Source organism: Pyrus communis, chromosome 1 (genome assembly GCF_963583255.1).
Source record: "Pyrus communis chromosome 1, drPyrComm1.1, whole genome shotgun sequence".
Classification (NCBI taxonomy): Eukaryota; Viridiplantae; Streptophyta; class Magnoliopsida; order Rosales; family Rosaceae; genus Pyrus; species Pyrus communis.
The window spans coordinates 36113982-36136111 of record NC_084803.1 but is presented as its reverse complement, the minus strand read 5'-3'; the positions used below and the strand labels follow the sequence as shown (position 1 = coordinate 36136111).

The window sequence follows — 22130 nt, the reverse complement described above, 5'->3', positions numbered from 1 at the left end:
TCAATTTCTGGGAATATAAATGTATATAGGTATATACGGAAAACAAAAGCCCACTCACTGGTACGTGGAAGGGTCGTAGCCCCCCTGCCTCGAGTGCGCACGCTCGTCCTCGGGGTACGTGTCACCTATATGCGAAATAACTATAAAAACGTTAACTTTAAAGCACATAACCAACTTCTCGTAATAACTTCTCATACATTGCTCAAAATGGACAAATGAATATACCAACGTGCTCTACACAACCTCAGGATCACAACCATATTTTTAGAAAAATTTTCCTCCGCCGCACGCGCCGGCCACGCGCAGGCACGTGCGGTGCACACGGACGGCGTCAACTGACGCCGTGAGGAATATTCCGTTAGTTCTAACGGATTCCGTCAACGGTGTCAGGAATATTCCGTCAGAATTGACGGAATATTCCGTCACCTTCTCCGGCGAGCCTCCGGCGACGTCGCCGGCGCCGGAAAACTGGAAAAACTTCAAATCGTGTTTTCTCATTCGTTTTTCAACCATTTTCCATGATTCTTGAACCAAAATGAAGCCTAGGACTATTAGAATCACGATAGACTACTTTTAAAGGCTAAAAACTACGCGATCATACCTGTCTCAAAACTCAAAAACCGGCCAACTTCGAAACCCACGATTCCGACGTCCAATTTCGTCCAACGAGCTACTCCGATGCTCCTTGGGACCTCACTAAGACACCTATGAGCTTCAAAAATCCAAAAACATGCTAGATTAAGGTTTGCATGAACAGTACACAAATCTGCCATTGTCGAATCGACGTGAAAACGTTAGAGTTCCTACCTGAAAATGGTATGGTTGCACTCGCACGAGCTTCACGAGTTCGAAGGTGTCCCTAGTTTCTTCGATCTGTGAGGATTTGGTGGGTTGTGTGTTTGTCCGTACGTATTAAGGTGAACGGGAAGGGAGAGGGAGATGAGAGACAGAGACAGAGAAAGAGTAGAGAGAGACAGGGAGTGTGCAGGGTGTGTGTGTGTGGCCCAACACATGCCACAACACACAAAACAACCAATTAACGTGACGAAAACGAACTAGGGGCAAATATGTAATTTCACACGTGCGTTTTAATAATCCCGGGACGGGATGTCACACGCAAGACTCATTGTAGGCGGTCAATAAAACATCTACCTTATATATTAATCTGTTCATATATTTTCTTGTATGCATGCATGCATCAATATGCAGAGAAACTTATGCAAGTTCTATTTGATATAGATAAAACCGCATGCCCATAATTACAACGTCTATGCACGAATGCTATCTCCATATATATACAGATTTCATTCATATATGCTATTATGTATAAATCACAAAGCAATTGGCATCCACTTTATATATGCATTTGTTTTTGTTGCTTTATAATACCTCCCGACTTGCATATGATATGCATTCAAATCCATTCCAACCCAAACTTGATATAAAGCAAACCAATGGAAAATTAGGAATTGACACTAAGATGTGCATGTGTAGCTCTCACTGTTCTAAAAATCTCCGCCTAGCACCGCCTAGGCGCTAAACGGCTGGTCACCGCCCCAATTAATGCCTAGGCCTTTGAAAATTAAGAAAGGACACCAACAGATGCTGAGGCACCCACCTAACCCGCCCAGACCCGCCTAGGCACCCACCTAGGTTGCAACTCATTTAGACAAAAAATAGATAACTTTAATTTTGAATTTTATTTTTTTCAATAAATTGTAAGACTTATTGAATACTTAAATGAACACACATTATAGGCTTGTTCCCCATGTTTTCATTATGTTCCAATACTTCATAATATATATGTCATTCTATTTTGTAGTTTATGATGAAATTATATATATTTTAAGTATAAACAGACACTTATTTACATGAAATCTAGTAGATTTACTTAAATTTGCCTAGTCAGCCTAAGCGCCTGCCTAGCCGCTTAGGAGCTAGGCCCTAACCTGCCGCCCGACTAACGTCTAGCGTCTTTTAGAACCTTGGTAGCTCCTTGCAATTTAAATGTATCAAGATTCATACATGAAACAATGCATACACATAGACTCTTTAATGAAAATAAGAAGAGTATATCTAGACATACACTAAATTATTTATGCAGCAAAGGATGATTCCAGACATCTCACATAAATCATAAGTTGGCATCTATAGGGATTTTGAGTTTAATCATGCCTTCACAATATATAAATAAACAAGCATACTCGAAATAACAAAAGCCCTAATTCATTATGCTCCAACTCATCGTGCTATAATCATGCATATAGGAGAACAATTAATCATGCATGAAACAGTGAACTGAGTTACCTGAATGCATCATTGGACCTATGTTCGTCGACCCGATTACGAAATAAATTATCCATCAATGCCCGAGACCCATCCATGCGGATTGCCATCACTCTCAATTCCCATAGACCTCGTACCATTGCAAATTATCGAAGTAAATCGCCATTGTTACAGACGCGCCAAACCAAAATCATCGCTAAAGCGATGGCCAGAATCCCATCGACACAAATTCCTAGCAAAAGACAAACCATGAACGTTAATATCTCTTAGACAAACAAAAACTTATTAATGTCGTCAAACCAAGATTTCATCTTTCTTTTATCTTACTAATATTTGGTCCGTACAAGGCATATTTTATGCACATCTTTATAATCACATTCATTAATTCAAAACGATAAGACCCACAAAAAGTCACGGATAATTGATAACAACAATAATAGCTTATGTACTCACATTCCATAACCACCCAATGAATCCTTGATTAATTCTTATAAAAATTCATCATCATGGAATCAAACGCACAGAAGAAAAATTAATAACCGTACAAGCTTAATAGATCAATTCTATCAAATTGAGTTCAACATTTAGCCATCATTCGTTTGGCAGCTACCGCAAATATGACAAAATCTGTATTGCGGCAAACATGATATGCATAACAAACTCAATTCAAACCCTACATATTTTCTCACAAACTAAGCTTGATCACTGCTAATTTACCATTACATCTTGCTGCCTTTTATTTTATTTATTTATTTTTTGATCGAATTTAGATTTTAAATTCAATGGCTCTGATACCATATGTAAGAGCAACCATACAAGCTCTATAACAAACTAGCCAAGAACATAAGATTTAACCAACTAAATCACAATCATCACTCCAAATATATTTTGTGTATGCAAATACTGAAATAATATCTGCAACACATACCTACAGACTATTTGACAAAGTCTTTCCCATGTGTGTATGCCATTAGGTCATGAGTAAGTTCAACTCACATTCCCAACAATCTCCTGGACAGTTGCAACCCGCTGGAATGCCCTCTCAGATTCCAAAGCCTAAACTCTAAGCTTCAGATCACCTTGCTCCAATCTTTGTATAATTTCAGCAAGCTTTTCAACTCTGTCAGCATGTTCATGGATGAAGAAGCCATGGATGAATCTACACACAACCTTCTCCTCTCTGTAAAACTCAATGCTCTCCAAGTTATAGGTAATTGGAACAATAAGAGCGTACTTTGTGAGAGTAGGGGCTTTCGTTTTTTATACTACAAAATCTGGATTACCCTATAATAATCCTACAAGGAATACAAGACCAAATCCTTGTACAAGTATGAGTTCTATTCTCGAGCCAACAATAGAGTTTCAATCCAAACCAAAGTTGAATTAACTCTTATAAACACATTAAGACCTCTTTATACCAGTCTGAAATAACAATGATTATTACTAAAATGTGAGAATCACACTCATACTCTAACAAAGCATAGTTTCATGCATTTACAATATTAGATGACCAAACTATTAGTAAGGCCAAATCCATCGTTTATATATCTCTGTGAATGTAATTTCATCAATATATTTTGGGTCCCCACGGTTCTGAGCAGACTATTAGTAACCTGAGAAGTTCAGTGGATGATCAATGTTGCCTGTTGGATTGCTTGTGCCATTGTCTTAGACTCTTCAGTAAAGGTTTTATATGTGCACAAAGAGGACGGTCACTGCACACTTGCATAGTCTTTTTCATACCTTACAATTGTTACAGTTCTACAGCTATAGACATCTTTCTCTGCTTAATTTCTTGAGAGTTTTAACGAAAAGCTCACGGTACTGTTCACTTTAATGAAAAACTACATTTTTACACAAAAAAATCAAACCTGGTACTATTCACTTTACTCTTTATTTTGTCCTTATCGTTAAAACTCGAAGTTTTCAAATCATTTTCATTAGTTTTCCTTAATTTCTTATGCCTTCTTTCTTTTCTTTTCGGCAAATTGACTAAATTCTTATCTTCTTTCTTTATTGAGTGAGGCACCTTCAACTGCGACTTACTATTTCAGGAGAAACTTCATTTTCTTAATTATGAAAAGACTTCACTTATTGACCACAAAATTTGATTGAAAATAAGATTTCTGTGTCGCCATTTTTACAAATTTCTTTGGTGGTTATCACAGACTTCTTGTATTACTATTTTTTTATTCCGAGAAAGGAGATGGCAGTACTTTACTTTTACTATAGTTCAATCATATGTGGACCAAAACACTTCAATCATTTAAGTTCAAAGCTCTATCATAAAGTTAAAATTTTACAAAGGGGAGCTGGTAGGATAGTTGTTGATTACAAGCATTCACTCTTTCATTCGAAGTTTTGTTTTCGATTCTTAAATATATAGTAGTGTAGGCTCGGGATCCAGACACCCAGTCAAATGTGATCCACAAAATTTAGACATATATTGAACCAACTCCATACCCGATTAAAGTTGAAGTAATTTTTTTTTTTAAGTGCAACCGGTTGTATACATGTAACATCCCACATCACTCAGGGGAGTGATCCTTAAATGTATATTCACATTTCTACCTAGCATGAGGCTTTTTGGGAGCTCACTGGCTTCGGGTTCCGTAGGAACTCCGAAGTTAAGCGAGAAGGGGGCTAAAGCAATCCCATGATAGGTGACCCACTGGGAAGTTGCTCGTTAGTTCCCAAAAACAAAACCGTGAAGGAATGGTAAGCCCAAAGCGGACAATATCGTGCTACGGTGGTGGAGCGGGCCCGGGAAGTGATCTGTCCCGGGCCGGGATGTGACAATTTGGTATCAGAGCCTAACCCTGGCCGTGGTGTGCCGACGAGGACGTCAGGCCCCTAAAGGGGGTGATTGTAACATCCCACATCGCCCAGGGGAGTGATCCTTAAATGTATATTCCCATTTTTACCTAGCACGAGGCCTTTTGGGAGCTCACTGGCTTCGAGTTCCGTAGGAACTCCGAAGTTAAGCGAGAAGGGGGCTAGAGCAATCCCATGATGGGTGACCCACTGGGAAGTTGCTCGTGAGTTCCCAAAAACAAAACCGTGAGGGAATGGTAAGCCCAAAGCAGACAATATCGTGCTACGATGGTGGAGCGGACCCGGGAAGTGATCCACCCCGGGCCGGGATATGACAATTTGGTATCAGAGCCTAACCCTGGCCGTGGTGTGCCGATGAGGACGTCGGGCCCTTAAGGGGGGTGGATTGTAACATCTCACATCGCCTAGGGGAGTGATCTTTAAATGTATATTCCCATTTCTACCTAGCACAAGGCCTTTTGGGAGCTCACTAGCTTCGAGTTCTGTAAGAACTTCGAAGTTAAGCGAGAAGGGGGCTAGAGCAATCCCATGATGGGTGACCCACTGGGAAGTTGCTCGTGAGTTCCCAAAAACAAAACCGTGAGGGAATGGTAAGCCCAAAGCGGATAATATCATGCTACGGTGGTGGAGCGGGCCCGAGAAGTGATCCGTCCCGGGCTGGGATGTGACAATACATATATATGTATGTCTCATTCTCAAACTCACCCAAAAATATTGTAAGAGAATATGGCAATTGACTTTAGAATCTCCATTGTAATGTGTAATAAAGGAACAAGTATTCTAAAACTTCAGTTTGTCTTTCATTTTACATATATGTGACCGTTATTTTAATTAAAATTATACTAGTGCAAACCCTAAGGTTACACCTAGGGCACAACAAAAAGAAACCAAAACCCATTAAAAAGGGAGGGTCTAGTAAATCACCTAAGTAATCGGTCCATGTAATGTGTCAACTACTTCATCTTTGACCGGACACACATCTATCTGCCCCATTGGGGGCACACCACCCCTGGATTTTCAAGTTAATTGTCCTAATAAAGCTCAGCCTTAATTATGTTGTCAACTTATGGGTTTCGCACAACATGCTGCGTTAATAATATTTCAGTCCGTGTCATATCCAGGAGAAAAACTAGCATATAGCAATTTCTGATCCAAATACTGAATATTTGCTTCAAAATCTGAAAGGCATTCGGGTGTCACAAAAATGTAATTTAATTGTACCTAGCTAGGAAATACACCACATTCACTCTTTAAAACTGTATTAACATAGTGGGATGATTTACATTCGAGCATGGTACTAGATTCAGCAGAAAAAAAAAAGAGAAAAAAAATTCCCAAGTTCGAGTCACCAAACAATATGCAATATAACGACATGACGATATCTTACCCATTACAAACAAATTAACAAGGTTCAAAGTGGGATAAAATATTTACAAGTGAAATATAACCGCATCATTTGAAGTGAAAATAATGAGTTCTATTTTGGCACCCTAACATTATTCATTTTCATCGGCATCAACCTTAGGGCTACCTTCAACGAACCTGCGCCAATACCAATGCTTTGCCCACACGGTGTAAACTTGATCCAATGGGATTCCTTTAGTCTCTGGCAGGAAGAGCGTGACGAAAATGGTCATCACCAGAATCCAACCGCTGTAGAACAAGAATGTGGCGAATTTGAAATGGCACAGCATGGTCAAGAAGGTTTGGGAGAGTACAAATGTGGTGGCAAAGTTGACTGCTAGCCCCATGCTTTGGCCGGTGGGTCGAATTTTCATGGGGAATATCTCACTGGGGATAAGCCAACTCAAAGGTCCCCATGACCAACCAAAACCAGCAGCATATAAACACATCAGTACTAGAACTAGTATGGCATAGCTTTTTGAGATATGGCCATTGCCATCCGTACCTGTTGTAACTCCCAGAACTATAGCTACACCAACCTGCAAAAAATACAACAGATAAGAAAACTTAGCTTCTTTTACATGGTCGCTAATAACGATCATACTCTTATATATCTTGACTGTCTGAACTCATTTCTCGACTACGCAAAAAGGGTATAATAGCTCTATATCCACATAAAACATGTTTATGGTACCAGGCACTGAATATGGACTACTCAATCCGACAAAAATTAACTTGATCAATAGTAGTAATCTAAATTCGCGTTTTATGATGTAAGTAAATAAACAACTTATATTGCCGAATAGTGACTATAACAACTTATATTGCCGAATGATATAAACAGTCTCTTACCAAACTTGTACTGCAAGATAGATACTTATATCACTAGGCTGTGAATATAGACTACCCAATTTAACTAAAATCAACTTGATCAGTAGTCTCGATTCAGCATATTATAAAGTACTAAATAAACATCTTCTATTGTCAAATAGTATGACAATATATAACATTTCCCCCCCATAAAAAAAAATGAGTTTATTTTGCAATGTTCTCACAATAAAACTCAATATACCAGATTAGCTAGATGAAAGTTACCAGACAGATGACCATCTGGATGCCACCCTGAATGAACAAAAACCTCCGACCATGCCGATCAACCATATATGTAGACACAAGGATGGAACCAAGATTCACCAACCCAAGTATTATCGCAGCAATGAGAGCAGAATCATTGCCGAAACCAACAGATTGAAACAACACAGGCGCATAGAAAGCAATGATATTAATCCCAGTGAGCTGCTGAAAAAACGGCACAGCAAGTGCACCTATCAAAAGCTGAGGCCTATACTGCCTCTGAAATATGGTCACAAAAGGTTCCTCATTAAGAGCTCTAGCAACTTCACTGGCCTTGATAAGAAGAGCGAGCTCAGCCTCAATGTCGTCCTTGCCTCGGATTTTGACTAGGGACTTTCTGGCTTGGTCGACCTTATTGCGTCCTACTAAGCTTGTGGGTGAGTCCGAGATGAAGAGGGTTCCAATGGTCATGATGGTGGCCGGGACTATGGCGAGACCGAGAGAGAGGCGCCAGCCCCAGCTGTGCTTGGCCGTGGCATAGTTTATGCAGTTGGATGCCACCACCCCAATTCCTATGAAGAACTGAAAGCCGGTGCTAAATGCACCTCGCCACTTGGGTGGTGCAATTTCTGAGAGGTAGATTGGAGCAGACTATATTGTGACAATATTACAAGGGATGTTAGTACTGGATAAAACCAATGGAAATATGCACAAAAAAACGGTTGAATCACGGATCATTTAGTTCACTTTCTCTTAGACAAGTTGAAAAAATATTTGTGGATTCACTTTTTTGAGACTCGCCTTAATTTATTGAAAATATTATATAGGCTTAGTGATTAGTTGAATGATACATAATAATATTGACCTAAATTTAAGTTTTGGATATTGGTGTAATAGGAATTGTAAAATATGGAATAATGGTAGGGGGTAATAAACATATTTTTTCTGATATCTTTCTTTTTGAATGACTCATCACTTGAGGAGATAAATAAACACGTATTTTGAAAAATTCTCAAAAAATCAAAAATGTTCTCTTGCTAAACTATCATCCGTATCACACATTTAGACAAGAATCAACTTGATATATAAATGATCCATAATTCTGGTAAGAGAACGTTTCCCGCAAAAACAAAAACAAAAAAAAAAACATTTTAAATATATTTAAAATCCTTCCTTTTTGATGGGTTTATTCTTTGCAGGCCCAAGAACATACATAAAGAAAGTCCACTTACTTGGTTTGTGAAACCAACCCCAAATCCGAGCAAGATACGGCCCAAAATAAGCATGGCAACATTGACAGCGCCCCCATTGATGGCAGACCCAGCAAAGAAGGTGCAGCCACCCAGAAGCATAACATTCCGGCGGCCGATAGTCTTGGCCAGACGGCTGGCCACGAGCGATGCAGCCAATCCGGCTATGTATAGGGAGGACGTGAATGCTGTCAAAACTTGGCTATCATAAACACAATATATGTTTTTCGGGGGCCCTCCCTTTCTCAGTACTTCTGGGAAAAACTTGTTCAGAAATGGTGCCATTGTAGTTACTCCTCCTGAGTAAATTGTATACGTTCATGATTAGTGTCATGCATTTGATGTACACCAAACTACATCATAATTGTAGATGTTCATCATTAGTTTCATGTGTATAACTGTGTCATTGGAGGTATATCTTTAATTTTAACAACATTTATTACGTGACTCGGTTGTATGACATAAACAAAAATATATCTCCGATTGTGGAGTAGAACACCTCATGTTTGATTATTTTACTGTAACAAGTATGACTGGATTCATAAAATTAAAATCGAAAATCCGCCAATTGAAAGATGACGGAGATTGATTCGAGATAGCTAGCCGGGGCATGTTTTAATTATATTGCCAAATAATTTGACATGTTATAAGACCCACTCCAATCTTTGGAGTAAGTATCAAATTTTAGGTTCTAAACTTAATTACCTCATCTCGCTCCAACCTTGGGACAAATTTTGAGTTTTAACCCAAAACTCATTTTTAAGGCAAATTTAGGTCAGAATTCACCCTCTGGACTAGTGGGCTGGCCTACCATATATGTGTAATTTTTTTTTAAGTTTTATATTTATAAATTCATTGAATCCAACGGATAAGATTTAATATGGACATATCTAACGATAAAAAATAAAAAATAAATCTAACGGTCCAAAGTTAAATCCAACGGCTAAAATAATTATAAAAAAAAATTCATATGCTTTCATAGTGTTGCACGAGTTTCATAATGTCATTTAATGATTTTTCAATATCTATTGGAATCTAAATATTTTTAAGTTAAAATGTTCATAAAATTAAATTATGATAGTCTACATAATTTTATTTTCTTTAGAAGTTACTTTATGAAAACAAATATCCTAAATTCATTTTTTATTAATTTCAGGAAAAAAAATTGACCTACAAGAATTGGAGCAGACAAACTGTTTCTGAGTTAAAATCCAAATTTTGAGTTGAAATTGTTAGATTTTAACGTAAAAATTGGAGATGATGTAACAAAATGAATTCTTATTCCAATATCGCCGAAGAAAGTTTGCATGTAAAAAATTATTAAATTATAATTAACACTTTAAAATAGTCAATCTGCATTATTTGCAAATATGATTACATTTCAGATGAACTAGTCAAAAACAAAGTCAGACAGAAGTAGTGAGCAAAGATGTTTCTTTGCTAATATGAAAGTGAAGGCCTATGCTACGTGGCGCCATAGAGTCATGGACGTGTCACCCCCCCCCCCCCCCCCCCCCCCCCCCCCCTCACTGAATTATTTCTTTAGTTGAAAAGATTTCATATCCATCCAAGCGTCTGAAGCACTTGGTTGAATTCATATTTTATTTTCTTGGGCATTTGACAGCTTGAATACTTTTTACAACTTAACCCTTACCAGTAGAATAGTAACAATAGTCTATCATCAATTAATTCATAGAGAATAATAATTAAAATTAAAACCAAAATATTCTTCTACATTTAATAGTAACATATTAGTTGTAAACAAATAATATTCTTTTGTTCTTATCATTAAATAAAGTTATTAGATGAATTTTGGTTAAAATTCAAAATTTTAAAGCTATTTTCATTAGTTTTCTTTTAATTAGATTTTAAGCAAATAGTAGTTTCCAAATTTTAAGCTATTTATCATATTAATTTTCTGATTTCATTAGTTTGTCATGTCACCCTAATTTCATTAAGTTTTTCATCCAAACTAAGTTTGTTTTCAAGGTTATTTCGAACTTTTGACCTCCTTTTCACAAGTTCTTTAATTCTTTTTGGTATGAACCAGGAAATTTTGGCTAATATAAAAAAATGTCATGTATTCGTTTCAAAAACTTATGCTAAATACTAAAAAAGTAAACTAGGCTTACTAATATGGAGTTTAACTAATTACAAAGATTTGAGTACTCATTGTGATCAATCATATCTATTTAAAAAGTTGGAAGGTCCAAAATAACTTTGAAAATAAAACATGGGCAAGGCTTATGGCTTATTTTGAATTTAAAATTTAACGGTGTTAGGATACAATGACAAATTAATGATTTCTAAAACATGATATAACAAATCACTTAAAATTTAGTTCATATGACAAATTGAATAAGTTGTACCAAGCGTGAGGAGAAAAGGTTTGAACCCGGAATATAATGGGTTAAAAAGAAAGATTTTAACCATCAAACAATCTATCACGTGCTTTTTTCATAAGAAAGGTGAAGCATTTTATTTATTTAAAAGAATCTAGGTGAAGTTTGAAAAAATAAAAATTTAGGTGCTTGCAGAAATTTTGTTGATAAACCATCTGCCATGAAGAAGTTTTTAAAATGTGCCAAGAACTTCTTGGTCATAAAAAAATGTAGTTATGAATGAGTTTTAAAATTGTGCCGAAACAAGTTAACCAGAAAACAAAAAAAAGTTGTGCCGAAACAAGATACAACCTTAAAATTCATCGAGTGGCAAACCCAAATCGGTTTAGGTCTTATAAACGTTTTAAAAACTTTTATGGAGCACCAGGCGTATCCTTCAATAAAAATTGATCCGATCTATGGTTATCTTGTTATTCTTAATAATAATAAAAAAAATCATTACAAAACCTTGCCTAACAGTCAATTGCATAAAGTCGCATATATTGTTGTCGATTCATGGAGATTATGGACAAATCTCTTTTGTCCTTTTTAGCGTTGGAAAATGATAGAATAAGGTCACAAAAATACCAAACGTTTAATTTGGCTGCCAAAATGTCGAGAGGCTCTATATATAAAAACATTAAAACCCAAATTGACTGTATTAATTCAAGACTATCTTGTACCCTATTTGAGTTCTCAATTTGAAAAAACGATTGCCCCCATCATTATTCTTTAGCAGTAGTGCCTTAAAACTAGAACAAGTGTTAAAATTCCAACCAATATTGATTTTTAACCTTTTAGGTAAACTGTGACTATCCATTACTCTCTTCTGAATATTTACACAGAGAGAGAGAGAAAGAGAGAGAGAGAGCATTTGAGATAAGTTCACAAATATACCAAGAAACATGGATAGTTGATCGGAAAATCAAATAATCCAGATTGTGCCACATCATCTACTTGTTGGGGGAGATTTCATTTTACCATTGGAAATCCAACGGCCCAGAAAAATAGCCATTGGAAATCCAACAGCTAGAAAGCAGCCATGTTGCCCAAACCCAACAGAAACTGCATGTGGGCCCCAACGTCTGCAAACTTATTAGAGACGCACCCCCAGTCGCGCGTGTTTTTCACGCACCTGGCACAAATTTATTTTTATAACATGGCTAACATCAGCTTTACATCATATTTACTCAGGCACTAGGACCGTAACTTTTTGCCTAATTGAGCGATTGGGCTCGCCTAGAGCCTAATTGCCTGGACTGATGTGAAGGGTTTTTAGAAGGGGGAGTAGATTGGATTACCTATTCCTAAGTCTATTTGCTCCCGCTAGAGTTGCTTTATATGAATGACGTAAGTAATATGTGATAAAGCATATAAAATATTAGAAAACTTAGTAAACATGTACACCACGTGGCCATGTCACGTATACAAAAAAAAAAAAAAAAAACGTTATCACAAGCGTTAATCTGCATTGCTTTTGAAATATTTGCTAAAGCGTTATCGTGAATTTGATATAAACATAGTACTTGTAAAGTAAAAATCGAATCCTTCGCAAAGAAATGAGTCTTTTCTCGGAGTTCCAAAGTAAAAGGTAAGAATAAAAGATCACATTAACTCAAAATATCTCTTTAAAATATTTTCAAGTACTATGTTTATATCAAATTCACGATAACAATAACGTAATTTACAATTTAACTTAAGGTGCTAGACTAGAGAGTCAAAGATTTTCTGAATAAAAATTGATCCGATCTATGGTTATCTTGTTATTCTTAATAAATAAATAAAATTATTACAAAACCTTGCCTAACAGTCAATTGCATAAAGTCGCATATTTTGTTGTCGATTCATGGGAATTATGGACAAATCTCTTTTGTCCTTTTTAGCGTTGGAAAATGATAGAATAAGGTCACAAAAATACCAAACGTTTAATTTGGCTGCCAAAATGTCGAGAGGCTATATATATAAAAACATTAAAACCCAAATTGATTGTATTAATTCAAGACTATCCTGTGCCCTATTTGAGTTCTCAATTCAATTTTTTTATGAAAAAAACGATTGCCCCCATCATTATTCTTTAGCAGTAGTGCCTTAAAACTAGAACAAGTGATAAAATTCCGACCAATATTGGTTTTTAACGTTTTAGGTAAACTGTGATTATCCATTATTCTCTTCTGAATATTTACAGAGAGAGAGAGAGAGAGAGAAAGCATTTGAGATAAGTTCATATAAATTCGAACCTTAAAATTAAAGAAACCACTAAATTATATAATCAAACGAAACGCACCTGAAATTCCGATGTCATAACCAAATATAAGACCGCAAGAAGCCGCGACGATGCACGTTATCACCACCGAAACCGTTATCTTGCCGTCGATGCCAGCGACAGCCGGAGGTCCGTCAGCGGCGAAACCACCCACGGCCATATTTTCTGTTCTCTAATTCTCCTACTTTTCTTTCGCAGCTTTTATTTTCTCAGAAAACAAACAGCAGATAAACGCTCAAAATATCACTCGGAATTCAAAACGGAAGGAGCCGTCTAAATAGCCCACTCCCGGACAGTTGCAGTTTGCAGAGCGTATGCGCTCGCCCAAGAGTTAGGGGTCATAAGAAAGTTGATTAATTTATAAAGCAAAGACTGGCGTTGCAATTTGCAATTTTTTTATATTTGAAAATGACTAAAAGCCCACTTTACCCGCCACCAAAAAAAGGAAAAGCTACCTACCAGTAAGCAGGTCTATAGTAAATTACAGGTTATTTTGTATGCTTATTATGCATGCATAATATCCATTTTCCAACAAAAACAAAACCCTAATGAGGAAAAAAAATGGAAATGATGATATACCATTTTCTCTTCGTACATGTTGATATTTAATCACATCAGTTGTTTTGTTTGATTTCTTTATCCCAATCACCAAAAAAAAAAAAAAATTGTGTGACAAGTTAAAACTGTGTAAAAATCAGTTCAGAAAAATCTTGATGATAAAGAAAATATCATGGCCCATTCCCTTATCGGATGTAAGACTTTAGGTAAATTTCGAAAAGAGGCAATCACATGTAAGATTACACGTATTAGATTAATTCGGATCTAGGGATTCAGATTAGGTTTACAATGAGAATGTACTTGGTGATATTCCTAATTACGAACGCCAAATATCCAAAATTATCCGGTACGGATGCTTTCCAAATTTACCTTAAAACCTGACACTCACTAACCCCATATATCTAATTGGACATTGAAATCAAGACATGTTGCCCGATACCTGAAGGGCGACGAAGCTATAACATGCAAATAATGTGTAAAAAGGAAAAATAAATTAAAATCCAAGTCTAGGACTAGCTTATTCTAAGAGTGAGAGTGCGCAATGCGGGATGAACTCTTATTACAAATGCATTTAATGTCAAAGCATAAATAACAATGTAATACAAGAAAGAATATTCTCATCCTAGGTAGGATGGATATTACACTACTAACGTGAAATAAATTTTCTACGTTAACAAAAAGAGATGTTAGATGACACACTCCGACCCGAAATGTCCACTAGGACTCCGAATCAAGTTGTGTTGGCCGACACCTTTCATTGGTCACCATTTCCATGGGAAGTTTTAAAGAAAATTAAAATCTATAGTTTAGAAACACAACTTCAGATGTCCGTAAATATACCGTTCTAATCCGGACTCACAAACAGCTTTCGCCGATGCGTTCGTGGTTTCGAGATCTATCTAAATAGGTCAAGAAACCTAACAAAATATACGAGAATCACATGCGTCCTCGAAAAATCACGCTTTGCCTCTAGGATATTCCCGTAATTTCACGTAATAAAATTATAAAAATCATACTTTTTAGGGACGGGCTGTCACATTAGAACCACCAGTGATCTCTCTCGCTTGCCACCGAAATCTAGCTACTAAGTCTTGGAGGGATGCAAAACAAAAAGTGTGAGTGGGCTTTATTTTCGAGGGTATATTATATATAGGGTAATGATAGAGAAACTAAATTTATAGACCAAATTTTGTAAACTAAATGACATGAAAGTTAACAATTGAATTATTACTTAAATTTTGATTAGCATGTTTATTTCTTATTTGTGACAAATCATTTAGTTAACAAATTTAGTTTACCTAACTTTACTCTTATATATAGTTAGCATAATTGATTCTATAAAGTATTTTTACATCATGTCATGCTTTTACTTATGATTATCTATGCTACTATATAAAGCAAGCAGCCTATTTGGGGTCACATGCTTCACTAAAAATAATGAGACAAAAAAGTTCAAAAGCAGCCCAAAATAATGCATTAATGAAATAATGCAGGAGTATTTTCGTCATATAAACAATGTTTTTTTTTATAATTAATTTTTGGTGTGCAGTTTTTATTTATTTATAGGGTAAATTGTTGTTTGACCCCCTGAACTCTTACTCCAGTTGAAATTGACTGCCTGAACTATTTTTTTGGTAAATTAACCTTCTGAACTATTTGAAATAAGCCAATTAACCCCTCGTCATTAGATTTTGTCCATTATTCTGTCAAATTGAAGGGCAAATTAGTCTTTTTATCATCAATTCTTACATGTCACTAATAACCACCAATAAAATTATGACATGTGGACACATAATAATGTGTAATGACAATGTGAAATGCTTTGTTACTTGAACGTTTCGTTTCTTTATATTTCGTATAATGCTATAAGTTTTTTGAATTATTCCGTGTCCACGTGTCATTATTTTATTGGTGGGTATAATTGACAAGTAAGAGTTGATGATGAAAAGACTAATTTTCCCTTGAATTTGGCGGAATAGTGGACAAAATCTAACGGCAAGGGGTTAATTAGTTGATTTTAAATAGTTTAGGGGGTTAATTTACCAAAAAAATAGTTCTGGGGGTCAATCTCAACTGGGGTAATAGTTTATGGGGTCAAACCGCCGTTTACCCTTATTTATAATTAGACCTTACAGTGGGCTAGCAATAATGTGATTTAAGCAGTTGTGTATCAAATATTATTTTCTCTATTTTTAAACACGTTCAAAATATCTTAAGAGGCATAGTGCCGATTATAAAAAAAAAAAAGTCTTTCGCACGCTGATAATAATATGATTCAATTAGTTATCAAATGATTTTTTTTTTTAACAAACGATATTATCTACATTAAGGGGGAGGGGGTGGGCTTAGCCTCACAATGAGCTAGCAATAATGTGATTAAAAAAATGTGTAGTCGCGCGTAGCACGTCGTGATTCAAAAAATGTCTTTTGCATTAGCATAAGCGTGTGCATGAAAGCTAGTAAGTATTATTTGATGACGTTGAGATTTATGAAAGTATTTTGGTGTTCACTTAGATATCCGAATCAAAATGTGGCAAAACTTTATGTCGTAATTACCATGGTTCTAAAAGACGCTAGGCACTAGTTGGACGGCAAGCTGGGGCCTAGGCAGACGCCTAGGAGGGCTAGGTGGATATAAATAATTTATTTTATATATTATTTATTTTATCTATGTGACATCCCACATCGCCCAGGGGAGTGATCCTTATATGTATATTCTCATCCCTACCTAGCACGAGGCCTTTTGGGAGCTCACTGGCTTCGGGTTCTTTTGGAACTCCAAAGTTAAGCGAGAAGACGGCTAGAGCAATCCCATGATGGGTGACCCACTGGGAAGTTGCTCGTGAGTTCCCAAAAACAAAACCGTGAGGGAATGGTAAGCCCAAAGCGGACAATATCGTGCTACGGTGGTGGAGCGGGGCCGGGAAGTGATCCCGCCCCGGCCGGGATGTGACAATCTACATAATTTGATGGTCTAAGGAAAGAAAAAAAAAACATTATCCAAATAATTCATATAACATATATATATAGGGTTTAGAATTATATATAGGGATTGAGATTTATACTATATATATATATATATATATATATATATGTATATATGTATGTATGTATGTATGTATAAATCTCACACTTTTGAAAAAACAAAAAGCCCACATAGTGGGTGGTTTCATAATTCAAAACCATGTGCCACTCCACCTCTTTCATATTCTCAAATGTGGAGTTCTCATATCATTGACCCCCTGAAAATTGAAAAAACCCTTTCTATTATACCTTTTCATTTCTTCTTCTTCCTTAGCCCTTTCAAAGCCCTTCCAGAGCCTCAAATTGAATCAGTGAATCTATAGCTCGCGCCACTTCGGTCAAATACCCTCTCTTTCTCTCTCTCTCTCTCTCTCTCTCTCTCTCTCTCACATTTGTTCATAGACGGCAAGCTGCATAAGATCGCCGAGGCTTTGCTGCTACATACGACATTGAAAGTTTCAGATTTGTTGCGAGAGTTGCAGCAAGTTTGGGATTTGCAACTGCCTAGCGCTGCCTAGAGCGCCTAGGTGGCCACCTAGACTGATTTTTAGAACACTAGTAATTACCACTGGCAAAAAAAAGTTGCACGCTATGTACATCGTGCAATGAGTATAAATGGAACAATAAATAAATAAATAAAATTAATCATAAAGTTATTTACTTTTTAGGAGATTTTTTTCCATGGTTGTCAACCATAATTATTCCTAACAAATATATGATTTAATCTTCTTTTTCTTTTGACTTTGAAAGGAGATAGCATGTATAAGAATATGGTATGAAGTTTCAACATTGAATTAGAAAAACGGATTTGACCAAAAACAAAGGGCTTAGAAAATTGAAAAGGTCACATGCATGCAATTGTTTATGGATTAAGCTTAATTAGCTAGGGAGGAGTACTTGGTGATGAAACACCTTAACTTCCACTATTTCTTTCCGTTGTAGGCAAAGTTTTAATGCTTTATACGTGGGATATGAGATGGCTTCCACTACTACTGTAAATAAAGGGATTTACATATGGAAATGTGTTAGTAACTTTGTTTTTTGAGGTATTTGTTAGTTTGTCCTCCGAACTAGTATAGAGGTGTCAATTTTTCTTTTGAACTTTAATTTTGGCTGATTACCTCCCAAAATTTTTATAATTAGCCAATTTCTTCCCTAAACTGTAACTTTAGCCGATTAACCTCCAAAATTTTATAAATAGCCAATTCCCCCCCTAGCGTTAGATTTAAAATTTTTCATCCAATTTTCATCCATCCAATTTTTCATTCTTTTTGTCATCATACAGTTATCATGTGTTGTCTGGGTGATCAAAATAAAAAATAAAAAATTGGATGAAAATTTTTAAAATATATCATCAGGGGGGGTTGGCTATTTATAAAAGTTCAGGGAAGTAATCGGCTAAAATTAAAGTTCAAGGGGGAAATTGGTTAATTATAAAAGTTAAGGGGGTAATTGGCTAAAATTGAAGTTCAACGGGAAATTGGCTAATTATAAAAGTTCAATGGTTAATTGGCTAAAATTAAAGTTCAAGGGGGAAATCGACATCTCTATACAAGTTTAGGAGGCACATCGACAATTATAACTTGTTTTTATTTTTTTATTTTATTTTATTTTTATCAATATGCATGTGTTTAAGTGGTAATTAATCAGTCTTTTATTTGATATGTACTTAAGTGGTAATCAATACTTAGTACTACTAGAAAAGCCATAAAAGTAAAAGCGATAAGCGGTAAATTGATATGATAAATAAGCACTGTTTTTAAAATCTCTGCCTAGGTGTTAGGTGGTTGGACACCATCTTGATTAATGGTTAGACATTTGAAAATTTAGAAATGGCGCTTAGACTTGCTGAGGCACCAGCCTGGACCGCCTAGGCACCCGTCTAAACACCTGCCTAGGTTGCGACTCACTTAGACAGAAAATAGATAACTATCATTTTGCATTATTTTTTTAATAAATTGTAAGAGACTTGTTGAGTACTTAAATGAACACACATTATATGCTTGTGTCCCCATGTTTTCATTATGTTTCAATACTTCATAATATATTAAGTATAAACAGATACTTATTTATATGAAATATAACAGATTTACTTAAATCCACCTAGTTCACCTAGGCGCTAGACCCCAGCTCACCGCCCGACTAGCACCTGGCGTCTTTTAAGTATAAACAGATACTTATTTATATGAAATATAACAGATTTACTTAAATCCACCTAGTTCACCTAGGCATTAGACCACATCTCACCGCCCAACTAGCACCTAACTTCTTTTAGAACCTTGTAAATAAGATATTCATCTTTTACATTTTTTTTCCCTTTAAAATGGTTTTTTTTTTTTTAAAAAAACGATATTATCTATACTAAGGGGAGATGGATGTGCTTAGCCTCACAACGAGCTAGCAATAATGTGGTTCAAATTCACTTTTGGCGAGAATCGAACATAAGACCTTTCACTTATAAGTGAAGAGAAATATCACTAGATCGTAGTACTACCTACTAAGTGGTCCCTATAAAATAGCTTAAATTAATAAAAATAAATAAAACACTAAAAAGCAGACTTAAAAAGTTTTTTTAACGTCAACTCACCATATAGAGTATACGACAAAGTTTTCCACACAAAAGCTTCTTTGACATGAAAATTTTGAGTCATTTGACTACACCCCTAAGGCAAAAATTGTACAAGAGATTCGTGCAGGGGGTTGAGTTTGAACTTCAAGAAGTGGTGAGAACTTATAGCTCGTTTGGTGATAGGATTAAAAGCACACCACAAAGTAGCACACAAGTGTCCTATTGTTTTTCCTTATTAACACTAAGATTTGTCAATTGTAGCATATGAAAATAAGGGTCTTTCTCGCAGAAGATTGTTTTATCCAACTACTTAAAATGTCACAAAAACTGGATTACTGTCCCTACTGACCAGCCACTGAAAAATAATTATTAGACTAACTTATACTTATCTAAAGTCTACGAAATTTTATATGAAAATACTAGACACACAGAGCTACACTCACACAAATTTTTGGGATTTTTGGAGTTGGTTTGCTATTTAAATTAAATTGAACAAAAAAAAAGGACAAAAACAGATTTTATGTAGTTCACAAATTAAGAAAAATGAGTTACGGGATGTGTTATCCACCACCAAATAATCATGCAAACATGTTATGTTTCATTCAAATTCCTTTTATTTCTGGATGAAGATGCTCAAGTTGGCTCAATGTTAGAACTCAACCTATTACTCTTTCTTATGTGGTATGTTAAGAGAATGGCGTTTTCAACTGAACTTAGTCCCTAGCATGGAATCTAGAATGACGTGTTCATAGATTTAACAAGTAGAAATCATTAAGAATGAAAAGAGTTTGAGTCATCACAGGGCATCGTAAGTACTAGCGTTGTCTTACTTATCTTAGAAATTGATTCACATGTTAATCGCAATTAACAAGTACTACTCTAGAACATATGTAGGTCCTCATTCGACAAGGGCATGCACACACATATTCATAGCATCAGAATCCTAGATATGCTTACTAAGTATGCATCCATAGAAAACACATAAAGAATTCATCAATGAGACAAGTAGTGAACCTGTTTTCATCCATTCATAAAAGTAATTCAAACGAAATATCATCTCAAACTTGCAATCATATTCGGGGCTTCAAAACAGCCCCAAACTACTAAAAATTTAGTAACACAATCCTTAAGTTAAAACAAAAGATAGACATGAGTTTGAGAAAAAAGAACCGAAAGAAATCGACTAAGGCTTTTTTTTTTCCTTCCTTCCCCAACACTACTTTTAAACCAATTCTTGCTGCATCATTTTCTTCTCCTTAACTCACCCACTAATAGCCATTTAGTGATGACAATAAATGAGGGGAAATGGTAAAACAATTGTAACTCCTTGGGTAGCCTTTATGCCAAATACTCATTCTTAATCCTCATCTTTAATTCCATTCCCTTTTATATTTGAATAAGTGTCAACTAGTTTGTTCTTGACTGCATTAGTTTTGGTTGCTAGATTTATTGGGTTTATTGCTTCTGTTGCTTTCTTGTCAGTTACAAACTGCTCAGCCTCTTGGGAACCTTTCAGTGTTAAAACGGCCATAACTTCTTCTAGAAAAATGATATTATCAATCCGTGAAATGCTCCAGAAAATAGACATATGTAGCTTTCCAAGAATATAAGGCTCATTCTCTAATTCATTCTGAGTTGTCCGTAGCTTACTTCCAAAATCAACTGACCTGTACAGGCAGTTTTGACGAATTTGTTACTTAAAATCCCACTTGTGCTATTTTTCTTTTCTTTGCTTGACAAATCCTACAAAACACAAAAAAAAAAAAAAAAAATAGCTCAAAAATATAAGGAACTAACTAAGAAAAGACAAGTGAATTTGATGTAAAATATATATAAATATGAGCTTATCATTTGGTGGGCTAAATGAGATTGGTCTTAGTGATAGGATTTGATTGGCATGAATGAGTTACATAAACCATGTGTGTGGTTGGGTTACATAACCCATCATATTTTTCCTTATTTCGGATTTGTAGTCAATCCAGTCCGTATTACAATTTTTCTTGTCAATATTGGCTAGGCTACAAATCTAATTTAATTAGAAATAACCCATCCCATTCCATCATACCCACCAAACGGGGCCTTAACTTACTCTAGCAGATAAACAAAGATTGAGAAGAAAAACTCAAACCCGAAAGAAACATGGTAGAAACTGGAAAGCTAATGTTATTCAAGTTGTCCATATATAAGGTTTAAGGCTATATATCTACATTTTAAACCCTTTAAATTTGATGTGGTTTTCAAATATGTTATGAGGTTATAATTTTCTCACATTAGACTCTGATCTTTTAAACTAAATCTATATCTTTTGTTTCTTTAAATATCTAATTCTTCATCAAATTGATGAGTTTTTTTTAGTCAATGTCGTGCAAATATAGCTTACACGTTAGCACATATAAGTTTCTCATGCTATCTCATCAATTTAATAATGAAGGATCAAATGATCAACCCTACCGAAAGGATATATTGATACAATTTCAATCCCTTAA

The 22130-nt window shown here is 35.6% G+C and overlaps 1 protein-coding gene across 1 annotated transcript; it reads right to left on the bottom strand.

Moving 5' to 3' along the window:
• Window positions 1-6315: 6315 nt before the first annotated feature.
• On the bottom strand, window positions 6316-13835 carry LOC137709956 (sugar transport protein 5-like). The gene is made up of 4 exons (XM_068448933.1): window positions 13515-13835; window positions 8832-9148; window positions 7621-8250; window positions 6316-7064 (listed from the first exon to the last, which is right to left on the bottom strand). The coding sequence occupies exons 1-4, from the start codon at window positions 13651-13653 to the stop codon at window positions 6618-6620; spliced, it is 1533 nt and encodes a 510-aa protein (XP_068305034.1). The 5' UTR covers window positions 13654-13835; the 3' UTR covers window positions 6316-6617.
• Window positions 13836-22130: the final 8295 nt, after the last annotated feature.

Excerpts from the sequence above, each read along its gene's own strand:
- LOC137709956 (XM_068448933.1), bottom strand. The coding sequence starts at position 13,653 with ATGGCCGTGGGTGGTTTCGCCGCTGACGGACCTCCGGCTGTCGCTGGC. Across the intron at positions 9,149-13,514 it reads TTATGACATCGGAATTTCAG|GAGGAGTAACTACAATGGCA; the intron begins GTGCGTTTCGTT and ends CAATTTACTCAG. Across the intron at positions 8,251-8,831 it reads GGGTTGGTTTCACAAACCAA|TCTGCTCCAATCTACCTCTC; the intron begins GTAAGTGGACTT and ends GTCACAATATAG.